The 22,038-nt window shown below is 58.1% G+C and overlaps 1 protein-coding gene across 1 annotated transcript; it reads left to right on the top strand.

Moving 5' to 3' along the window:
• Positions 1 to 1,372: 1,372 nt before the first annotated feature.
• Positions 1,373 to 2,028, top strand: LOC103630874 (uncharacterized). Its single transcript, XM_020539398.1, has one exon. It carries the CDS (start codon positions 1,373 to 1,375, stop codon positions 1,826 to 1,828), a length of 456 nt encoding a protein of 151 aa, XP_020394987.1. The 3' UTR covers positions 1,829 to 2,028.
• The last annotated feature ends 20,010 nt before the right edge of the window (positions 2,029 to 22,038 follow it).

Here is a 22,038-nt window from a genome sequence, read left to right as displayed (position 1 = left end):
GTACGTATAGCAGCGTTCTAATTTAATCCACTTGTGCTTTGGATCAAGGCCTGGCGTACATTAATTTACAAATTCGATCAGGGCTCACTGCACAAGAAGGTGGTATCGAATATGCCAACCACCAATATTTAACTGCTACTATATGTCTGCCCACAGGCCACTTGCACAACTTGATTGAGGTTGTGAAATGTTTTAATCTATACTACTCTATTAAGATAGTAGAGTCAGCGTCCACACCCTGGTTGCCCCCGCACCCTCCCACGCGCGCGTATGGAAGCAGCCCGCCGTGCCCCTCTCCCCACGACCGCACAGGCACCGTCCTCCCGCCGCCCCCGCCCCGGATCTCGCCCCCGCCGCGGATCCCACGCTGGCCACGACCGCCAATCTCGGCCAGCCCCTGCAGTACCCTCCGCCCATCCGCCCACGCGCAACCAATTCGCCTGGCTTGCCCTCGCTCGCCCATCGCTCGGAGCCGATACAAGGCTAGGGCAATCGATCTGGTCCGAATCCGCATGCGCCCGCGACCGCCGCCGCCCGTCGCCACCTGAACTCGAACCCCTGGCCGGAGCGTGCGGCTCACGCCCGCCTATGGACGAGTACTCGACGCGCCAGTCGCCGGCGGGCGGCCTCCTCTCTGCACGGGCTCCCCTCCCCCCCCCCCCCCCCCGACCGCGGCAATGGCGGCCGCATGACCCGTGCCCCCTCCCCCTGCAAGGGCGGCCTCCTCTCTGCACGTGCTCCCCTCCCCCCCCCCCGACCGCGGCAATGGCGGCCGCATGACCCGTGCCCCCCTCCCCCCTACAAATCCCTCCCCTGTGTTCCTCCCCGTCCTCTTCCTCGCCTCCCGCGCTCCGCCCATCGCGGAGCTTCCAAAGCCCCTCCCCCCCCAGTCCCCAATGGACTCCTCCCCATTTGCTCCATCACGGCTCAAATACTCTGCCTGCATCTCCAAAGCACATTGCTCCCTCTGGCTTCCTGCCTCCTCTTCGGCTACTTCGCGTCCCGACGCCCCCTCATGGCCACCGCCACCGCAGCAGCAGTCTCCTCCACCGCTTGCTCGACTTGACCACCGGGTCCTGCCCCGAAGCAGGCGGGGACGGTGACAGTGACGCCGTGGGAGGCGTCGGGTTGGCGTCCGTTGGGGCCACAGAGCCTTCCCGCGGGCCGAGCTGGAGCTTCAGCACGCTGCTTCCCCTGGCCCCCTGACGGTGCTCCTCGGCCGCGTGCTGGGGTTGGGGCTGGCCACCGGCGAGGCGAAGCGCATCGGTCCGGTGATTTTTCATTTGTGCATTGCTGCAACACTTTGTACAATAGTCTGTGATTTTATGGGCAGGTAGATCGGTCCGGTGATTTTTCAACTGCTCTTGGTGCGATGGCAGCTGACTCCACCATGGGGTTTCACCAGGGGATCACCGCCTCCCTATACAACCATCACATGCTCTCGTTCCAGTCCAACAACGATGTCGGCATCGGCGGCGGCAACGACGCTACCGGTGGCATGGTCATGGCCCCGGGGAGTGTGAGTGGGGGCAGTGGCAACGCCAGGCTGTTCCTCTCCCCAAACACAGGGGTCGTCGACAACGCACCGGGGGTTGCCCCATCAAGGAACTCGTCGGGGGATGCGTTCCGTGGCACTGGGACGGCCAAGTATAAGTATGTCACTAGTTCTCCTTCCGATTGGAGTGACTGTGAGGTAGACATACTGAACGAAGGGCTTGTGAGGTTAATTCATTCCCCTATTTGCTTCCTGAATTGCTTTTGCCTGTACTGTACTTTTCTCTACTATTGCACATATGGAACTTGGTTTGCTTTCTTTTCGCACCTTTAATGTGTTCCAAGGTTGTGGAGCACCAATTACGAACCTAAAGCAATTATTATGCAACCGGACCTTTAATGTGTTCCAAGGGTGCCAAGGAGAATGCAAGGCTGGCGCTGAAGCTGCTATTTAGATTAAGGCAGGCGCTGACACGGCCGTGACTCTCATGTTGTTTGAACTGTTACACTAATAATTCTTTGCTAATTCTTAGATTGGAGACTTTGGGTTGTCAAGGATCAAGCGCAACACTCAGGTTTCTGGTGGTGTCTGTGGCACTCTTCCATGGATGGCACCAGAGATACTGAATGGCAGCAGCAACAAAGTCTCTGAGAAAGCAAGTTTTTTTTCAACCATACTCCTGATAGCTCTTTGCATATGGAACCAGTGGCACGGGCTCCTCAGGCCAGCCTCCTCTCTCATCCAACCGCAGGTAAATTTGGCTTAGTTGTTCTGATTGGAGAGAAGTGGATTTATGTTCGAGCGAGAGGACAGGGGCAAGGGGCACGCTAGGAGACCCAGCTGGTCCAGCAGCTTCGGTGGCCACCGTGGAGGCGGAGTCGGTGGCGCAGGCAAGGGTGGCGCGGGCTCCTCAAGCCAGCCTCCTCTCTCATCCAACCGCAGGTAAATTACTGCCTCTGATTACAGCGACAAAAAACCACAACTGCAGACAAATAAGCTACACTGATGCAACGTCAGTCACCGTAGCATGTTTAATTTTAATACAGGACCTTGTTTTTTCTCATCTCTTTTTTCCTGTGTGCTTCAGTAGTTCAGTGTATGCAGCCCCTGATTACAGCAATCTATCAGAGGTTGGATTCTGATTGCCCTCTGCCTCTGCCTCGCACGATTGGTTGATCTCGCCAGGGTTGATAGGGTTTTGATGAGAACTTTGGATCTTGATTGCAGCATTAGAAAGCCTGGCAATGGCCACGGCGGACACCAGAGGGTGGTGAACCAGCCTGACACCACTGGCTTCCAGCCTGCACCAGCACCTGGCCTCCTCCAAACTCCTACGCGCCCGCCACCTGCGCCTCAGAATGTAGCCATGCATGTTCCTGTCTCCGCATCACGGCTACAGCACTAGGGTGAGTGAGGTGTTTTGTTCCGCTACCTTGTACTGTGTTTGGAATGGTGCTGTTTGGATTGATAAACATGATGTGTTCCTTCGTTTGATTGCACATGTTTTTTTATTCACCAGATCCACATGTGTCATCTTCATTGTCTGCCAGCGAGAAACCGGCTAATCTGTTGTTACCATTACCGAAAGCTACACATGCTGCTCCAAGGGCTCTACCAAAAAACTCTAACACATCCCTTCCTCAGAGTGGATCGCAAGGTTTGCCTTATATACGCTGTTACATGTCCTTGCATGTGAATTTTTACCATTTATGGTGGCATTGTACACCTTCTTCTCTCTGGCTATTCAAACCATATTTTAGATAAGTATAAACTACATCATTAACCACCTTCTTCTTGTTGTTTATTTCTTTTCAGGAGAACCATCAAAGGGGTTTAACTTTAAGTTTGGTAGTATAAATATGAATGGGCTACCGGTATGATTTTGTTATCTATTTTTTTCTCCAGCTTGGGTCATGTAGCTCTCTGTATTAGCAATTACCTTTTGCTTTCTACTTACATTACATCTATACAATTTTGTACAGCAATTTCCTGCCAGGACAAGCTCAGCTCCTCCAAATTTGGATGAACAAAAACGTAAGCAGCTATCTTGTCTTCTCTTGTTTATACGATATTCTGATGTATGTATTCTTATTTGTTGGTTCAGTGCTTTTTTATTGGACTGCTAGAACCTACAAAAATATTGAAGTCCCATGACTAATTTGCCTTCCAGAGCATAGCCAGTTCCTTTTGCGTGTGTTATTGGTTTTGTTTGTTTCAGAACAGTAGGCTCATGAAATCTGTGTTGGATATATATTGTGAGCTTCGTGCTGTTACTGGTTCATCCTTAACACACCAAACAAGGTATGACCCAACACGTGCAGTTGACCCAATCATTGAAGATGGTCACTACACCTTGTTTCGAAGCCTAGGGAGATTGTACGCCTCTGTGTTCAATTATTACACGTAGATGGTATTTGTGTAGTTATCAGGTTTAATGTTGAGCAGATACAATATTTAAAGGTTTTCTGTGTTGAGCTTGTTTTGCTTTTGGCCAACTGTTGATAGTGTTTTTTTGTACAAAAGTGATGCATTGTACTATCATATATAGAAGTCTACATGGTATTGATGGTTCCAATAGAGTGGTGAAATAGGTAGATTAAAATAACAAATTTTATGTATGGCTAGGATTACAAATGGATTACGAAACTTTTTCTTATAACAGTATAATACACATTTGTATATAGGGTATTATTATATTACATATTCCCGTTGCAACGCACGGGCACTCATCTAGTCATATTCTATGATGTATGTTGTTTTTTTAAAGTTGTTTTTTTAAAAAGTTATGATGCCTACTGAGATTATAAAATTAGGGTACACTACCAGAATCCGGCTCTTTGCCGAGTGTCAAGTGGTTTGCCGAGTGCCAAAAAAAATACTCGGCAAAGAGCTTCTTTACCGAGTGTTTTTTTTAACACTAGGCAAAGATAATTTTCAAATCACATTTTGAAGTAGTAAATTAATTCAAATGAAAAGGTTTTCAACTACAGTGTTGTATAACTCATCAAGATGTATAATTTTTGTTTTGGCTATTTCTTCATATGACAATAAAAATAAATTTGTTCACAAAACTTATATATGTCTATTGTAGTTTATGAAACTACAAGAGAGATGTATAAGATTTGTGAACAATGTTAGAACCACCATGTTGGATAAACAAATGACCAAACAACTAAAATAAACTTTGTAGATCTTGAGAAGTTATAGAATTTTGTAGTTGGCAACTTTTTGATTTTAAGTCATCTTGTCAACGAAAACTACGTCTCACTTCAAAAAATTTAAAATCCGAATTTTTCAAACGACCTCGGATGGAGAAACTACCAAAATGAAAGTTGTAGGTCTTGAAAAGTTGTGAAACTTTGTAGTTGACAACTTTTTGATTTGAAATCATCTTGTCATGTAAAACTATGTTTGAATTTCAATATTTTAAAATTCGAATTTTTCAAACGATCTCGGATGGAAAAACCACCAAAATAAAAGTTATAGGTCTCAAAAAATTAAAAAGTTATGAAACTTTGTAGTTGATAATTTTTTGATTTGAAATCATCTTGTCATAGAAAAATACGTTTGAAGTTTTTAAATTTAAAATTCAAATTTTGTAAACGACCTCGGATGAAGAAACTATCAAAATGAAAATTGTAGATCTCGAAAAGTTATGCAACTTTATAGTTGATAACTTTTTCATTTGAATTTATTTAGTACCTCAAAAAATCAATTTACACTCGGTTTGTTATAATATGTGGGGAAGGGAAACGCAGTATAGACACAAGTGAGAGAGGGGTGGAGTGGTAGAGAAGGTTCCAGTTCTATTACAGATTCACATAATCATAGAATCAAGATATTAAAAAACAAGAGAAATATGACCAAGGGAAACTTCTATTAAGTTATTGAGCTGTTTGGTGGCTGCCTTATTAAAAAAACCCTTTGGTCAGAAGGGGAAAAGAGTACAGCCCAGCTCAAGATATAGTGTTCAGTTCACAGTTTACAGATTCACATAATCATAGAATCACAGAAACATAAAATCACACTATCATAGTCTCATAGAATCTTGTTGAGGTTCCAGTTCTAGCTTCCTGCTCATCGAAGAACGTTTCGTTCAACCGTTCTTCAAGTTCATCGTTCTCGATAGTATGCTACCACGATCCTCTCCTAGGTTCCAATCTTTCAAACATGTCAACACTTCAACCATGTCGCTCGTCAAAGCACGTCTTCTCTCCTCAATCAACCTGCCAGCAAGACTAAAAACGGACTCGAAACTAATTGTAGAAACAGGAACAGTCAAGACATCTTTAGCTAAAAGAGACAGGATAGGGCAATTAGCCTTATGCTCATGCCACCATCTCAGAATGTCAGAATCATCATCAAAGACTGTGATTGGGTCACTGTCTTAGTATAAAGTTAGCTCTGAAAGTGAAGAACCAGAAGCTGAATTGCATGCGGTGATTAACTCACTTACTGTCGGCGTTCCGAGACCGGGGGGTCCTCGAGCCGACGAGTGAGAGTGCCGCGTGCCCCAGCCCAGATGGGTCGAGCGCGTGGAGCGAGCGCGAAGGGGGGAACAGAGAGAGAGAGAGAGTCGGTGGCCGGAGCCGGGTCGTGAGGGAGTCGGAGGAATTCCCGCGGCCTTCGTGTTCGTCCCGCGCCCAGGTCGGGTGCGCTTGCAGTAGGGGGTTACAAGCGTCCGCACGAGGTGAAGGGAGAGAGCGGCCCCGAGAGAGCGCCTGCCCCTGCATTTCGTCCCCGCGAGGCCAACCTTCTCTAAGAAGGCCCTGGCCCTTCCTTTTATAGTCGTAAGGAGAGGGTCCAGGTGTACAAGATGGGGGTGTAGCAAGGTGCTACGTGTCTAGCGAGGGAGAGCTAGCGCCCTATGTACATGCCCAGGTGGCAGCCGGAGAGATCGTGGCACCCTGTTGGTGTGGCGTCGTGGCTGTTGGAGGAGTAACGGAGCCGGACGGGGGGACAGCTGTCGAGGTGGCTGGGTCCTTGCTGACGTTCTCCTGCTTTCGTAAGGGAGCTGGGAGCCGCCGTCGTCATGATCTAGCGGGGCGCCATCATGGCCTATCTGGCATAGCTGGCCAGATGGGACGCCGGTCTTGTTCTCTGCGACCCAAGTCGGCTCAGGGCAGGGTGATGATGACGCTTCCTGTTGACGTGGCGGTCCCGTGTCCTAGGTCGGGCGTCGTGGAGGCTCCTCCGAGGCCGAGGCTGAGTCCGTCCTGCAAGACAGAGACAGAGTCCGAGCCCTGGGTCGGGCGAGGCGGAGATTATTCGGCAGAGGCCGAGGCGGAGTCCGAGCCCTGGGTCGGGCGAGGCGGAGGTCGCCGTCTTCCGGGGCCTTAGCCCGAGTCCGAGCCCTGGGTCGGGCGGAGCGGAGTTCGCCGTCTTCCGAGGCCTTAGCCTGAGTCCGAGCCCTGGGTCGGGCGGAGCGGAGTTCGCCGTCTTCCGGGGCCTTAGCCCGAGTCCGAGCCCTGGGTCGGGCGGAGCGGAGTTCGCCGTCTTCCGGGGCCTTAGCCCGAGTCCGAGCCCTGGGTCGGGCGGAGTCTCCTATGGCACCACTGGCGAAGTCTGGTCGCCCGTCGGTCTTACCTTTTGCGTTAAACGCCCTGGTGACTCGGTCGGTTGGTGCGGTGATTTAGTCAGGGTTTCTCCTTATCGGAGGCGGGGCCTAGGGCGAGCCGGAGATGCGTCTGCCGTGAAAGAGGAGACCTCAGGCGAGACGGAGTCATCTTAGGGTCGGCTGCCCTCGCCCGAGGCTAGGCTCGGGCGTGGCGTGGTTAAGTCACTCGTATGGACTGATCCCTGACTTAATCAAACCCATCAGGCCTTTGCAGCTTTATGCTGATGGGGGTTACCAGCTGAGAATTAGGCGTCTTGAGGGTACCCCTAATTATGGTCCCCGACAGTAGCCCCCGAGCCTCGAAGAGAGTGTTAACACTCGCTTGGAGGCTTGCATCGCACTTTTTTGCAAGGGGACCAGCCTTTCTCGGAGGTACTTTGTTCCGGTGGGTGCGCGCGAGCGCACCCGCCGGGTGTAGCCCCCGAGGCCTCGGAGGAGTGGTTTCACTCCTTCGAGGTCTTAATGCCTTGCGCAATGCTTCGGCTGGTCTGGCGGTTCCCTCATGCGAGCAGGGCGTAACCCAGGTGCACTGTCGGGGCCCAAGTTCTCGGGCTGGTATGTTGACGCTGTCAACGGTTCGGCCGGAGCCGGGTTTGCGAGAGCAGCCCCCGAGCCCTCGCACGGAGCGAGAGGACGATCAGGGACAGACTCGACTTCTTATATACGCCCCTACGTCGCCTTTCCGCAAGGAGGAGGGGGGAGTGCGCCATGTTACCCTCGATGGGCACCGAACATGGTGTCTCCGGTGAGCTGCGATCGGGTAATCCGAGTGGACGTCCGTGCCCCATTCGTTGGGGGTCGGCTAGGGGCCCGGAGGCACGCCCAAAAGTACCTGCGGGTGATCTGCCGGACCCGGTCCCCTGGCGACGGGGTCCGAGGGCTCGTTGCCTCCCTCCGATGGGATTCCGTTACAGAGTCGTTCCCGCTGGTCTCGGAAATGTCCTAGGGTACCTCGGGAGCGCAGCCCGAGCCTTGGTTATGTATCGAACGTACCCCTGGTCATCCCTCGCTCGGCGTCTGAGGCGGCTGTGAACCTTTCGACAGGCCAGCCTTCGAACCCCTGATCAGTAGGGGGCACGGAGCCCTAGTAGCCTGAGGCGGTCATGGAACCTTTCGGGAGGCCGACCTTCGAACCCCTGACCAGTAGTGGGTGCCGGGCCCACGCGATCTGAGGCGGCTGTTGAACCCCTCGGGGGGCCAGCCTTCGAACCCCTGATCAGTAGGGAGGCTCGGAGCCTAGTTCCTTCACGGGGAAGGGTCCCTTTGGGGTTATCCCCCTTCTCGGTCCCTGTTGCAAGAGATAGAGAAAGAAGGAAAAGGGAGAAAGGATTCGAAATTGAACGTCGGGGCGTACCTTTTTCGGCGTGGTCGTTTTGGCGGAGGCAAAGCGTCGCCAGCTGCCCCTGCCAGATACGTCACCTATTTTGCCACGGAGTTAATGCGCCGGGGTAAGCGGTCGGCGAGGCTGCCGTTGCGTGCGCGAGCCGTTCGAGGAACGGCTGTTTCGCTTCGCGTTTTTCGAACCCCGCGTCCGGTTTGGGCGGTGCGTTGGAATCGTCTCGTCCTTGGTCCTTTATGTACCCCGAAGAGGGTCCAGTGACGGCTCTCGACTCCACTTCTCGCCTCCTTCTCAGGTTTTTTGCAACCTGAGAGATCTAGCCAGAAAAAGGAAACCGCCCTCCCCTGTTCTTCACGCCGCCACCCCTTCTGCCTTGGCGATGGCTGACCGGGTGACCATCCTCTCGCCGCGCGACCCGTGGCCCTTCTCCACGGTGATGGCGGGTGACCTGGAGGACCTCGTCGACGAGGGTTTGCTCCGCCCCCTCACCGATAAGGAGCGGCCGGAATGGATTCCTCCCCCGGGCGGAGTCGCTCCATCCCCTCCGCTAGGGTATGTCGTGAGCTTCATCTCCTTCCATGAGCGGGGATTTGGAATGCCGTCGAGCCACTTTATGCGGGCCATCCTGTACCACTACGGGGTGGAACTACATAACCTTACCCCCAACTCCATCGCACAAGCCGCTATCTTCGTAGCGGTGTGCGAGGGGTATCTGGGGATCGCCCCCCATTGGGATTTGTGGACTCACCTCTTCTTTGCCGAGCTTTTTGCTTCGTCGACGAGGGAGAGGAAGGTCCGTGCGGCGGTGCGGGCCGGCGGCTGCACCCTCTTGCTGAGGCAGTCGCGGGCGTTGCAGTATATCCCTGCCGTTCTTTCGTCCTCAAACAAGGGTTGGCAGCGCCGGTGGTTCTATCTCCGAAATGACGGGGAGTCGCTCCCGCCGTTCTCTCAGCGGGTTGTCACCGCCGCCCCTGACGCCTGGCGTCACGGGACTCCACACGAGAGGCAGAAGAAACTCGAACCTCTTCTCCAGGCTCTGAAGGTGTTGCGGGAGGAAGGGCTTACCGTCGCGGGAGTGGTTGCCGCCATCCACCGCCGGAGGGTGCTCCCCCTGGCGGAGCGGCGGTTGTCGCTTTGGGAGATGACCCAGGAGGCCGACTGGGAGGGGTCACGGATGTCCCCTGACCCTCTTCCTCACGACGCCCTCTATCGGCGGGTGTCGGTCGCGATGGGGAAGCCGGACCCCCACGCCCTCTCCCAGCCTCAAATGCGCCCCGACCAGGGGTGCGTCGCTCTGGTGAGTGCTCGTCCTTTCCTTCTTCATATACCGGTTTGCTCCCGATTCTCACTATCGATTTTCTTTCTCCCCCCTTTTTAGGAGGTGGGGCGGCACAAACCCTCCCTGCCGCCGGTCCCGGAGGACGCGGTGGGTCGGGCGGCGAGGCAGGTCGCCGCGGAGGAGGAGAAGAAGAAGAAGGACGCGGAGAAGGCTCGGGCCCGCAGGCGGAGGCGGGCTCGGGACGCCCTGGAGAAACGCCGTCGTCAGCAGGAGAGGGAAGGGCTTCCCAGGGAGCTGTCGCCGGAGACGTCCGATGATGACGACGACGTCGACGATGAAGAGGAGGAGGACGACATGGCCGCACGTCTCGGCCTCAGCCCTGGCCATGGGGTCGTCGAGCCAGCCCCCGAGCGGGCCTACATCGTCGGTCCCTGGAGCCGAGGTGCCGGACCCCCGACCTGAGGAGCAGGGGCAACCCGAGAGGGTTCTCGTCTCCCCGGCTGGGGGAGCTGTCGCCACTCCAGGGAGTCGGGCCGAGGGGACCGTTCCTCGGGAACCGTCGCCCGCGTCGGCGGCATGCGGGAGCGGTCCTCAGGTCGCCATGGCGGCGCCTGGGCAGTCCGCCTCCCGGGCCTCAGGGGCGCCCGGGGCGAGGGCGGCGCCGGGGCTGTTGGTGAAGCGGACCTCGGCGGTGGTTCCAGGAAGCGGGAGCCAAGAGACCTCCCCCCAGACATCGTGGATCATGATCCGGAGCGGGTAGGTACCTTGGAATCTTTCCGTCCCGGCGCTTCATTCATATGTCCGGGCCGTAATCTTCCCTTTCTTGTTTTCTTCAGCAAACGGAGCCATGGCCCTACCGACCTGGCGCCTCGGAAGGCCCTCAAGACGGCGTTTGTCCAGGCAGCTGGCGCCACCTCGGGCCCTGCCGCTCAGCCGACCCTTTCGCAGGGTGCTCCGCCGCACGGGGCTCAGGCGTCGCATGTTTCGGGGGAGCAGATCCCCGAGGTGGGCTCCTCTGCCGAGGTGGCCATCGTGACCGGGGAGGCGGCCAGCGCCGATGCGGTCCCGAGCTCGCCAGCCATGTTGGCCATGCCGGCGTCTGCCGCTACCGCAGCTGGCACCGTTCCGGTCGGAGAGCGCCCGGTCGCCGCCGACGTCGGGACGGCCGCGGCGTCGGCGCCCGAAGCCTCGGAAGAGGTGGGCGCGGACGCGCAGCGTTCCCAGGCGGGCGGCAGCCTTGTCGTTGTGGGGCGGAGCCCCGAGGCCCGGGGCCAGTTGCTCCGATTCCGGACCCGTGAGGCTTCGGGCCCTATCTTCGTTCTTGACGACGAAGAGGAGGACCAGTCCTGGGACGAGCTCCGCAAGCGTGCGGAGGCGACAGTGGGGTTGCTCCGATCGTCGCTGGAGGTTCTCTGCGGGGACGTTCCCAAAATCCTTCAGGTAATGGTTTCAGACATACCTTCTTGCTTCCGTGAGCGAGGCGTTCGTCGTGAAATCTTGTTTTCCTTTCCAGGACCTGACGGACCGGAGCACTGCCAAGTCGTCGTTCATTCGCCGCGAGGCCGTCGTCTGGGGCTCGCTGCGGTCCCTGAGGACTTCGCTCGCCGGGGCTACCGCGCGCCTCTCTCAGCAAGACGCTAAGATAGCGGACCTCCAGTTGCTCTGTGCTGACCTGAAGGCCGAGGCGGCGGCAGCGCGCACGGAGCTTGCCCAGGTTGCCGAGGAGCGGGACCAAACTCGGGGCCAAGCTGCCGAAGCTGAGAGCCGGGCCCAGATCCTTGCGGCCGATCTGGCCGCAGCCCAAGTCGCAGCCTCGGAGCAGCACGTCCGAGCCAGAGGTATGGCTCGACCGTCCTCGGTTCTCAATCTTGTCCGTTTCTTCCGCTTGGGTTTGAGATCTTTCTCCTGGTTGTTCGCAGAGCTCGAGTCTGCCCTCGACGAGTCTGCCAAGGCGCTTGCCGAGGCGCTCGACGGGGCTGCTGAGCAAAGGGAGGCCGACCTTGCGGCTATGTCCGAGGCCGTCTCGGAGGTCTATCGGAAACTCGGTCCCGGCGACGTCCCGTCAGGGAGCTCTCCCCAAAGCCGTCTTCAAGCCCTTGGCGATTACGCGCGCGGTAAAGTCCGCGGGGCGCTGCACCATGGCGTCAGGCGGGCCTTCGCCGTGCTCGCTTCCCACTACGTCGTGGACTTGGAGCGGGTCAGCGAGGGGTACTGTCTGCCTGACGAAGACGAGGTGGCCCTGGCGGAGATTCAGCGGCTCGACGCGGTCGCCGCGGGTCCGAGCGCGTCGCTGGCGACCGTCTTCGAAGCGGAGATTCTTCCTCCTGCGCCGCCGCCGGAAGCGGAGGTGGACTTTACCGACGGCGGGGGCGGAGTTGAGGGCGCGGCTCCTGCCCGAGGCGACGCCTGATTTTAGTTGAGACAATTTCTGATGGGTGTGTGATTTGCCGTGGCCACTGGGGCCTGAACATTTTACTTCTTCTTCCGTGAAGTCATGCTTCTTTTCGTTTCGATTTTCGCGCCTGGCTCGTAGTGTCGACAACAGGGTGATTTCCCGAGCTGGGTCCTTTTCCGCGGCAGGCGACGAGTGAGGTGTCCCTAGCCCGGAAGCATAGGTGTTCCCCAGCTCAGTCGGTCTCGCCACTTTACTCGTACCCCAGTTCGCTCCTCAGGACTCTGTTTCTGACGCATCCGGGAGAACGCAGAAAACCCTTCTTGACCGAAAAAAGAGTTTTTCTGATGCGGAACGGTACGTTCGAACTCGATGAGAGGGGTTCCCCTTTTTTAGCCCCCGAGGGAGGGTCGGGCTCTGTCGGGGCGAGGCCGACCCTTCCTTGATAATTGATTCGTATGTATGAGTGGGGAAAGGGCGCAGCCCCCGGGCGTCGTTTGCGCAGAGGCCGTTTGGCGAGTCAGGCTCCTGCCCAGATATGCGGCGAGTGCTTGGTGACATCCCCCGGCATGGCGGGCACGCCCGAGGGACCCTACGCAGAAATGTCGACGTTTGCGCGAGGGAAGTCGCCGAGCACTGCTTCCTATCTGGGGCCGAGCCCAGAGCCGATCCGGACACGCTTGGAGGTGTCGCCACTGGGGTCGAGAGGGGCGGCCTAAACCGTCCCCGCTGGCTCGAAGTTGCCGGCATGCCGCTTCACGTCCGGTACCTCTCGGGAGAGGCTTTCCAGGTCGGCAGTGAGGGCCTCGGACTCGGCGAGGGCCTCGGCGTTCTCCACGCACTCCACATCGCACTCGAATGCGTGTTCGTACGTGGGGTCGACGGTGATGACCCCGTTGGGTCCCGGCATCTTAAGCTTCAGGTAGGTGTAGTTGGGGATGGCCATGAACTTCGCGTAGCATGGCCTTCCCAACACTGCGTGGTAGGTTCCTCGGAACCCGACCACCTCGAACGTCAAAGTCTCCCTTCGGAAGTTGGAGGGTGTTCCGAAGCAGACAGGGAGATCGAGCTGTCCGAGGGGCTGGACGCGCTTCTCGGGAATGATCCCGTGGAATGGCGCAGCGCCTGCTCGGACAGACGACAGGTCGACGCGCAGGAGCCTGAGGGTCTCGGCGTAGATGATGTTGAGGCAGCTGCCTCCATCCATCAGGACCTTGGTGAGCCTGACGTCGCCGATGACAGGATCGACGACGAGCGGGTACTTCCCCGGGCTCGGCACGTGGTTGGGGTGGTCGTCTCGGTCGAAGGTGATGGGCTTGTCGGACCAGTCTAGATAGACTGGCGCCGCCACCTTCACCGAGCAGACCTCCCGACGCTCTTGCTTACGATGCCGAGCCGAGGCGTTTGCCGCATGCCCTCCGTAGATCATGAAGCAATCGCGGACCTCTGGGAACTCTCCTGCTTGGCGATCCTCCCTTTTGTCGTCGTCGTGAGCCCTGCCACCCTCTGTGGGTGGCCCGGCCCGATGGAAGTGACGCCGAAGCATGACGCACTCTTCGAGAGTGTGCTTGACGGGCCCCTGATGGTAGGGGCACGTCTCCTTGAGTGCCTTGTCGAAGAGGTTAGCACCTCCGGGGGGCTTCCGAGGGTTCTTGCGCTCGGCGGCGGCGACAAGGTCTGCATCGGGAACGTCGCGTTTCGCGTGCGACTTCCTCCTGCCTCTCTTCTTGGCGCCGCGCGGAGTAGACGCCTCGGGAGCATCTTCCGACGGGCGGCCCTGGGGCTGCTTGTCCTTTCGGAAGATGGCCTCCACCGCCTCCTGGCCAGAGGCGAACTTGGTGGCGATGTCCATCAGCTCGCTTGCCCTGGTGGGGGTCTTGCGACCCAGCTTGCTCACCAGGTCGCGGCAGGTGGTGCCGGCGAGGAACGCGCCGATGACATCGGAGTCGGTGATGTTGGGCAGCTCGGTGCGCTGCTTCGAGAACCGCCGGATGTAGTCCCGAAGGGACTCTCCCGGCAGTTGCCGACAGCTTCGGAGGTCCCAGGAATTCCCGGGGCGCACGTACGTGCCCTGGAAGTTCCCGGCGAAAGCCTGGACCAAATCCTCCCAGCTGGAAATCTGCCCCGGGGGCAGGTGCTCCAACCAGGCACGAGCGGTGTCGGAGAGAGACAGGGGGAGGTTTCGGATGATGAGGTTGTCATCGTCCGTCCCACCCAGCTGACAGGCCAGGCGGTAGTCCGCAAGCCACAATTTCGGTCTCGTTTCCCCCGAGTACTTCGTGATAGTAGTCGGGGGTCGGAATCGGGGCGGAAACGGCGCCCGCCGAATGGCTCGGCTAAAGACCTGCGGACCGGGTGGTTCGGGCGAGGGACTTCGATCCTCCCCGCTGTCATAACGTCCCCCACGCCTGGGGTGGTAGCCTCGGCGCACCCTTTCGTCGAGGCGTGCCCGACGGTCGCGATGAGGGTGCTCGACGCCGAGGTGGCCCGGGGCCGCAGGCGCGGTGTTGCGCGTGCGCCCGGTGAAGGCCGAGGCTTCCCGCGTGAGTCGGGAAGTCGCGGCACGAGGTTCCGAGGGGTATCCCTGCCTGCGGGAGGCAGAGCTCTCGGCCCGCCGGGCCGCAGCGCCTTCCAGGAGATGCTTGAGTTCTCCCTGGATTCGCCGACCCTCGGTGGTTGATGACTCCGGCATCGCGCGGAGGAGCATTGCTGCAGCGACCAGGTCCTGGCCAGTCCCGCCGGATGCGGGTGGCGGTTTGTCCCTGGCATCGTTGGCGATGCGGTGCTGGAGACCTTGGGGCAGGTGACGTATTCCTCCGGCCGGGGTTTGGCTCGCCCATACCTGCCCGATGTTCTGGCGGATTGCCTCGAGCGCTCCTGCTCCTTCATCGAACCCGGCCTGCGCCCCGCGGACTTGCTCGAGCTGTGGGTCGTGACCCCCCGCCGGAACGGGGACCACAGCTAGCTCCCGCGGGATGTCGGCGCGAGGCGCTGGCCTAGGGGGATCACCATCCTCCGGCATGCCGAGACAGCCGCCTCCGGAGGGATCCCCTAGCTCGATGTGGAAACATTCGCGACTCGGGCCGCAGTCCTTGTCGCCAAGGCTGCGGCTGCCGTCGGAACAGTCGGAGAGGCAGTAGTCACATGCGGTCATAAAGTCCCGCATGGCACTAGGGTTGCCAGATCCGGAGAAATCCCAGCAGATGCTGGGGTCATCATCTTCCTCGGACCCAGAGGGTCCGTAGGTCGAGACACCCGTCAATCGGTCCCAAGGCGACCGCACACGAAACCCCAGAGAGGTTGCACTCGCCTCAATGTGAGCGCCCGCCAAAGCGAAGTCGCCAGGCGGGCTGAGGCCGAGTCGAAATAACGAAAGATGGGGAGCAGTCGGTACCTTTTTGTCGACGAGGAGCGATGAAGTCGTGTCGGGGGCTGACCGCGCCGTCGTCTTGGGTACGAGGGCGACGTCCTGCAGGCCCTCCGTGAGCGTGCTGGTGTCGTCCACTTGCTCGGGGTCGACGTGTTGCGGGGGGATGGCGCTCGCGTTTGCCTCGAACGCGAGGGCGACGCTTGGCGTGTCCTCCGCTGGGGCGCCGGGGATGTCGATTTGCTCGACAGCCGTCGAAGCGCGGCCTCCCGCTCGGCCCCGGTTGCCCCGCCTCCTTCTCCTCCGATGGCGAGGGAGAGGATGGGGCGAGCTCGAAAGTTGTCCTTCCCCAACGCGGGAAAGACGTCGTCGATTCCGCCGCCGGCGGGCGGGCTGTCCGCCACCAATGTCGTCGTCGCGCGGCGGTGGAAGGAGTATCATGTCGTAGTCGCCATCGAGAGACGTGAACTCGAGGTTCTCGAAACGGAGCACCGTCCCGGGTTGAAGAGGTTGTTGGAGACTGCCCATCTGGAGCTTGACGGGAAATCGAACGTCAACACGCAGCGTGCCCCTACCTGGCGCGCCAACTGTCGGCGTTCCGAGACCGGGGGGTCCTCGAGCCGACGAGTGAGAGTGCCGCGTGCCCCAGCCCAGATGGGTCGAGCGCGTGGAGCGAGCGCGAAGGGGGGAACAGAGAGAGAGAGAGTCGGTGGCCGGAGCCGGGTCGTGAGGGAGTCGGAGGAATTCCCGCGGCCTTCGTGTTCGTCCCACGCCCAGGTCGGGTGCGCTTGCAGTAGGGGGTTACAAGCGTCCGCACGAGGTGAAGGGAGAGAGCGGCCCCGAGAGAGCGCCTGCCCCTGCCTTTCGTCCCCGCGAGGCCAACCTTCTCTAAGAAGGCCCTGGCCCTTCCTTTTATAGTCGTAAGGAGAGGGTCCAGGTGTACAAGATGGGGGTGTAGCAAGGTGCTACGTGTCTAGCGAGGGAGAGCTAGCGCCCTATGTACATGCCCAGGTGGCAGCCGGAGAGATCGTGGCACCCTGTTGGTGTGGCGTCGTGGCTGTTGGAGGAGTAACGGAGCCGGACGGGGGGACAGCTGTCGAGGTGGCTGGGTCCTTGCTGACGTTCTCCTGCTTTCGTAAGGGAGCTGGGAGCCGCCGTCGTCATGATCTAGCGGGGCGCCATCATGGCCTATCTGGCATAGCTGGCCAGATGGGACGCCGGTCTTGTTCTCTGCGACCCAAGTCGGCTCAGGGCAGGGTGATGATGACGCTTCCTGTTGACGTGGCGGTCCCGTGTCCTAGGTCGGGCGTCGTGGAGGCTCCTCCGAGGCCGAGGCTGAGTCCGTCCTGCAAGACAGAGACAGAGTCCGAGCCCTGGGTCGGGCGAGGCGGAGATTATTCGGCAGAGGCCGAGGCGGAGTCCGAGCCCTGGGTCGGGCGAGGCGGAGGTCGCCGTCTTCCGGGGCCTTAGCCCGAGTCCGAGCCCTGGGTCGGGCGGAGCGGAGTTCGCCGTCTTCCGAGGCCTTAGCCTGAGTCCGAGCCCTGGGTCGGGCGGAGCGGAGTTCGCCGTCTTCCGGGGCCTTAGCCCGAGTCCGAGCCCTGGGTCGGGCGGAGCGGAGTTCGCCGTCTTCCGGGGCCTTAGCCCGAGTCCGAGCCATGGGTCGGGCGGAGTCTCCTATGGCACCACTGGCGAAGTCTGGTCGCCCGTCGGTCTTACCTTTTGCGTTAAACGCCCTGGTGACTCGGTCGGTTGGTGCGGTGATTTAGTTAGGGTTTCTCCTTATCGGAGGCGGGGCCTAGGGCGAGCCGGAGATGCGTCTGCCGTGAAAGAGGAGACCTCAGGCGAGACGGAGTCATCTTAGGGTCGGCTGCCCTCGCCCGAGGCTAGGCTCGGGCGTGGCGTGGTTAAGTCACTCGTATGGACTGATCCCTGACTTAATCAAACCCATCAGGCCTTTGCAGCTTTATGCTGATGGGGGTTACCAGCTGAGAATTAGGCGTCTTGAGGGTACCCCTAATTATGGTCCCCGACACTTACCTCAGAAGATACATAAATCTTACCCCATGTTGTTTTCCTCCTGCTAGCAGTGCTTATAGCACTTGGTCTCTGCAATTGAGTTGCACCAAATTTGCTTTCATACTTGGCAAACATGTTAGTTAACTCAGATATGATGTTATTGAAATAGGATGAGTAATCAGTGTTAACTAACCCAGAAAGAACTTGAAGAGTACTAGTAAAACCCCTTATCTTGGCTCTGGGGTCAAGTACATATGCAAATGAATAAAGGATAGAAATATCTTTCCAGTACTTTAGAAATTTTGACTTCATTGAAACAACAATATCTCTTAGCATAGTGTCATTCTCATAGTTATTCAAGTGTTCAACAATCTCAATAATATGATGCAACATCATAGGAGAAGTAGGATAGTAAACTCCAGATAAAGCAACAGTTGAATCATAAACAACTCAAGAAAGGATAAGATTTTCTCACCAACTTCCCAATGTGCATCTGTGAGTAAAGATCTACCCATTACCTGCTGGTACTGTGTTTGGATGAAAGCAGAAAATGTGGTCTTATGTGGAATGAGGTGCTTCAGCATTATATAGGTGGAATTCCACCTCACATCCATATCCAAGCAAAACTTGCGAGGCCTGACCCCCAAAGCAAGACAATAATTCTTATATGCATCAATGCGCTGGTTGCGGGAATTCAAGAAAGATACTGCAGTTCTGAAAGCCTCTAGATAGGTTCTCAAACGTTTCAAACTAGATCTCACAATAAGGTTAATAATATGGCATGCACATCTTTGATGTAGGAAAAGGGAACCAACATAATCATCAAACAATGGTGTAAAAATATTCATTGCATTTGTATTAGCTGAAGCATTGTCCAAAGTAATAGAAAAAACCTTTGCATTCAATCCAAACTCAGTAATAACAGTGTTAATACGATCTGCAATATTAACACCAGTATGTGATTCATCAATAAGCCTCATGCCAAGAACCCTCTTCTCTAATGACCAGTCAGCATTCACAAAGTGAGCAATAACACTGAGGTAATCTTCCTTCACATTTCTAGACCATATGTCTGAAGTAAGAGCAACACAACTAACAGAAGATTGCAACATATCAATAAGCACAGTACGCATCTGATTAAAAACCTTCTCAAAATCTCTAGTTGTCGTCCTTCTACTACAAGCATTAAATCTAGGGTTATGAGCACGTCTAATGTAACTGTCGGCGTTCCGAGACCGGGGGGTCCTCGAGCCGACGAGTGAGAGTGCCGCGTGCCCCAGCCCAGATGGGTCGAGCGCGTGGAGCGAGCGCGAAGGGGGGAACAGAGAGAGAGAGAGAGAGTCGGTGGCCGGAGCCGGGTCGTGAGGGAGTCGGAGGAATTCCCGCGGCCTTCGTGTTCGTCCCGCGCCCAGGTCGGGTGCGCTTGCAGTAGGGGGTTACAAGCGTCCGCACGAGGTGAAGGGAGAGAGCGGCCCCGAGAGAGCGCCTGCCCCTGCCTTTCGTCCCCGCGAGGCCAACCTTCTCTAAGAAGGCCCTGGCCCTTCCTTTTATAGTCGTAAGGAGAGGGTCCAGGTGTACAAGATGGGGGTGTAGCAAGGTGCTACGTGTCTAGCGAGGGAGAGCTAGCGCCCTATGTACATGCCCAGGTGGCAGCCGGAGAGATCGTGGCACCCTGTTGGTGTGGCGTCGTGGCTGTTGGAGGAGTAACGGAGCCGGACGGGGGGACAGCTGTCGAGGTGGCTGGGTCCTTGCTGACGTTCTCCTGCTTTCGTAAGGGAGCTGGGAGCCGCCGTCGTCATGATCTAGCGGGGCGCCATCATGGTCTATCTGGCATAGCTGGCCAGATGGGACGCCGGTCTTGTTCTCTGCGACCCAAGTCGGCTCAGGGCAGGGTGATGATGACGCTTCCTGTTGACGTGGCGGTCCTGTGTCCTAGGTCGGGCGTCGTGGAGGCTCCTCCGAGGCCGAGGCTGAGTCCGTCCTGCAAGACAGAGACAGAGTCCGAGCCCTGGGTCGGGCGAGGCGGAGATTATTCGGCAGAGGCCGAGGCGGAGTCCGAGCCCTGGGTCGGGCGAGGCGGAGGTCGCCGTCTTCCGGGGCCTTAGCCCGAGTCCGAGCCCTGGGTCGGGCGGAGCGGAGTTCGCCGTCTTCCGAGGCCTTAGCCTGAGTCCGAGCCCTGGGTCGGGCGGAGCGGAGTTCGCCGTCTTCCGGGGCCTTAGCCCGAGTCCGAGCCCTGGGTCGGGCGGAGCGGAGTTCGCCGTCTTCCGGGGCCTTAGCCCGAGTCCGAGCCCTGGGTCGGGCGGAGTCTCCTATGGCACCACTGGCGAAGTCTGGTCGCCCGTCGGTCTTACCTTTTGCGTTAAACGCCCTGGTGACTCGGTCGGTTGGTGCGGTGATTTAGTCAGGGTTTCTCCTTATCGGAGGCGGGGCCTAGGGCGAGCCGGAGATGCGTCTGCCGTGAAAGAGGAGACCTCAGGCGAGACGGAGTCATCTTAGGGTCGGCTGCCCTCGCCCGAGGCTAGGCTCGGGCGTGGCGTGGTTAAGTCACTCGTATGGACTGATCCCTGACTTAATCAAACCCATCAGGCCTTTGCAGCTTTATGCTGATGGGGGTTACCAGCTGAGAATTAGGCGTCTTGAGGGTACCCCTAATTATGGTCCCCGACAGTAGCCCCCGAGCCTCGAAGAGAGTGTTAACACTCGCTTGGAGGCTTGCATCGCACTTTTTTGCAAGGGGACCAGCCTCTCTCGGAGGTACTTTGTTCCGGTGGGTGCGCGCGAGCGCACCCGCCGGGTGTAGCCCCCGAGGCCTCGGAGGAGTGGTTTCACTCCTTCGAGGTCTTAATGCCTTGCGCAATGCTTCGGCTGGTCTGGCGGTTCCCTCATGCGAGCAGGGCGTAACCCAGGTGCACTGTCGGGGCCCAAGTTCTCGGGCTGGTATGTTGACGCTGTCAACGGTTCGGCCGGAGCCGGGTTTGCGAGAGCAGCCCCCGAGCCCTCGCACGGAGCGAGAGGACGATCAGGGACAGACTCGACTTCTTATATACGCCCCTACGTCGCCTTTCCGCAAGGAGGAGGGGGGGAGTGCGCCATGTTACCCTCGATGGGCACCGAACATGGTGTCTCCGGTGAGCTGCGATCGGGTAATCCGAGTGGACGTCCGTGCCCCGTTCGTTGGGGGTCGGCTAGGGGCCCGGAGGCACGCCCAAAAGTACCTGCGGGTGATCTGCCGGACCCGGTCCCCTGGCGACGGGGTCCGAGGGCTCGTTGCCTCCCTCCGATGGGATTCCGTTACAGAGTCGTTCCCGCTGGTCTCGGAAATGTCCTAGGGTACCTCGGGAGCGCAGCCCGAGCCTTGGTTATGTATCGAACGTACCCCTGGTCATCCCTCGCTCGGCGTCTGAGGCGGCTGTGAACCCTTCGACAGGCCAGCCTTCGAACCCCTGATCAGTAGGGGGCACGGAGCCCTAGTAGCCTGAGGCGGTCATGGAACCTTTCGGGAGGCCGACCTTCGAACCCCTGACCAGTAGTGGGTGCCGGGCCCACGCGATCTGAGGCGGCTGTTGAACCCCTCGGGGGGCCAGCCTTCGAACCCCTGATCAGTAGGGAGGCTCGGAGCCTAGTTCCTTCACGGGGAAGGGTCCCTTTGGGGTTATCCCCCTTCTCGGTCCCTGTTGCAAGAGATAGAGAAAGAAGGAAAAGGGAGAAAGGATTCGAAATTGAACGTCGGGGCGTACCTTTTTCGGCGTGGTCGTTTTGGCGGAGGCGAAGCGTCGTTTGCTGCCCCTGCCAGAAACGTCACCTGTTTCGCCGCGAAGTTAATGCGTCCGGGTAAGTGGTCGGCGAAGCTGCCGTTGCGTGCGCGGGCCGTTCGAGGTACGGGTCACGGGCGCGTCGGCTTCACACCGCGAGAGGGGGCTCTCTTGCTGCCTCCGGATGGGACATGAGCTTGGCAGATGGCGTGACCGCTGCTCTCGCGCGCCTGCCACCGTCATTACTGCCGGCCCATTTTTGACCGCTTTTGACCGCCGCGCCAGGCTGGCGCTGCTGGGTCGCGGGCTGGGTCGCCTCGAATCGCGGCATCGGTTCCGCCATCGAGGAGGTGCAGTGGTGGAGCGAGAGGCGCGGTGGTTCGCATGCAGCGCCCGGCGCGCCAGTTGAACGACGCGTGGGCTTGAGCCGTCGCGCTGGCCTGTCAGGAGTCGGAGAGGCGCGTCCACTTGGCGCGGTTGCATGCCGCCTGCCTGGCCGCTCGCCCCCTTTTGCCCGTTGGTCTGGGCAAAAGTGGAGGGTTACTTGTAACCGCTGGGCGGTTGCGTGCGTCGTGCGCGGCGGTTCGGCTTTCTCTGCTTGGAGCCGGTCTACATGACCGGCGGGCCCCAGCCCCCGTGTCGTAGGGGAGGACTTTGGAGGTGTGTTGGAGAAGACTCCGCCCGCGACGGTTGAGGGCGCAAGCGGGGGGAGTTGCCTTTAAAAGGAGGGCGACCCTCTTCGTGAGGTGACCATGTCTCCTACCTCCCTTATGCATTGCGT

This window comes from Zea mays, chromosome 6 (genome assembly GCF_902167145.1).
Source record: "Zea mays cultivar B73 chromosome 6, Zm-B73-REFERENCE-NAM-5.0, whole genome shotgun sequence".
NCBI lineage: Eukaryota > Viridiplantae > Streptophyta > Magnoliopsida > Poales > Poaceae > Zea > Zea mays.
The sequence above is the reverse complement of the archived record's forward strand: the minus strand, read 5'-3'. Positions and strand labels throughout refer to the sequence as shown.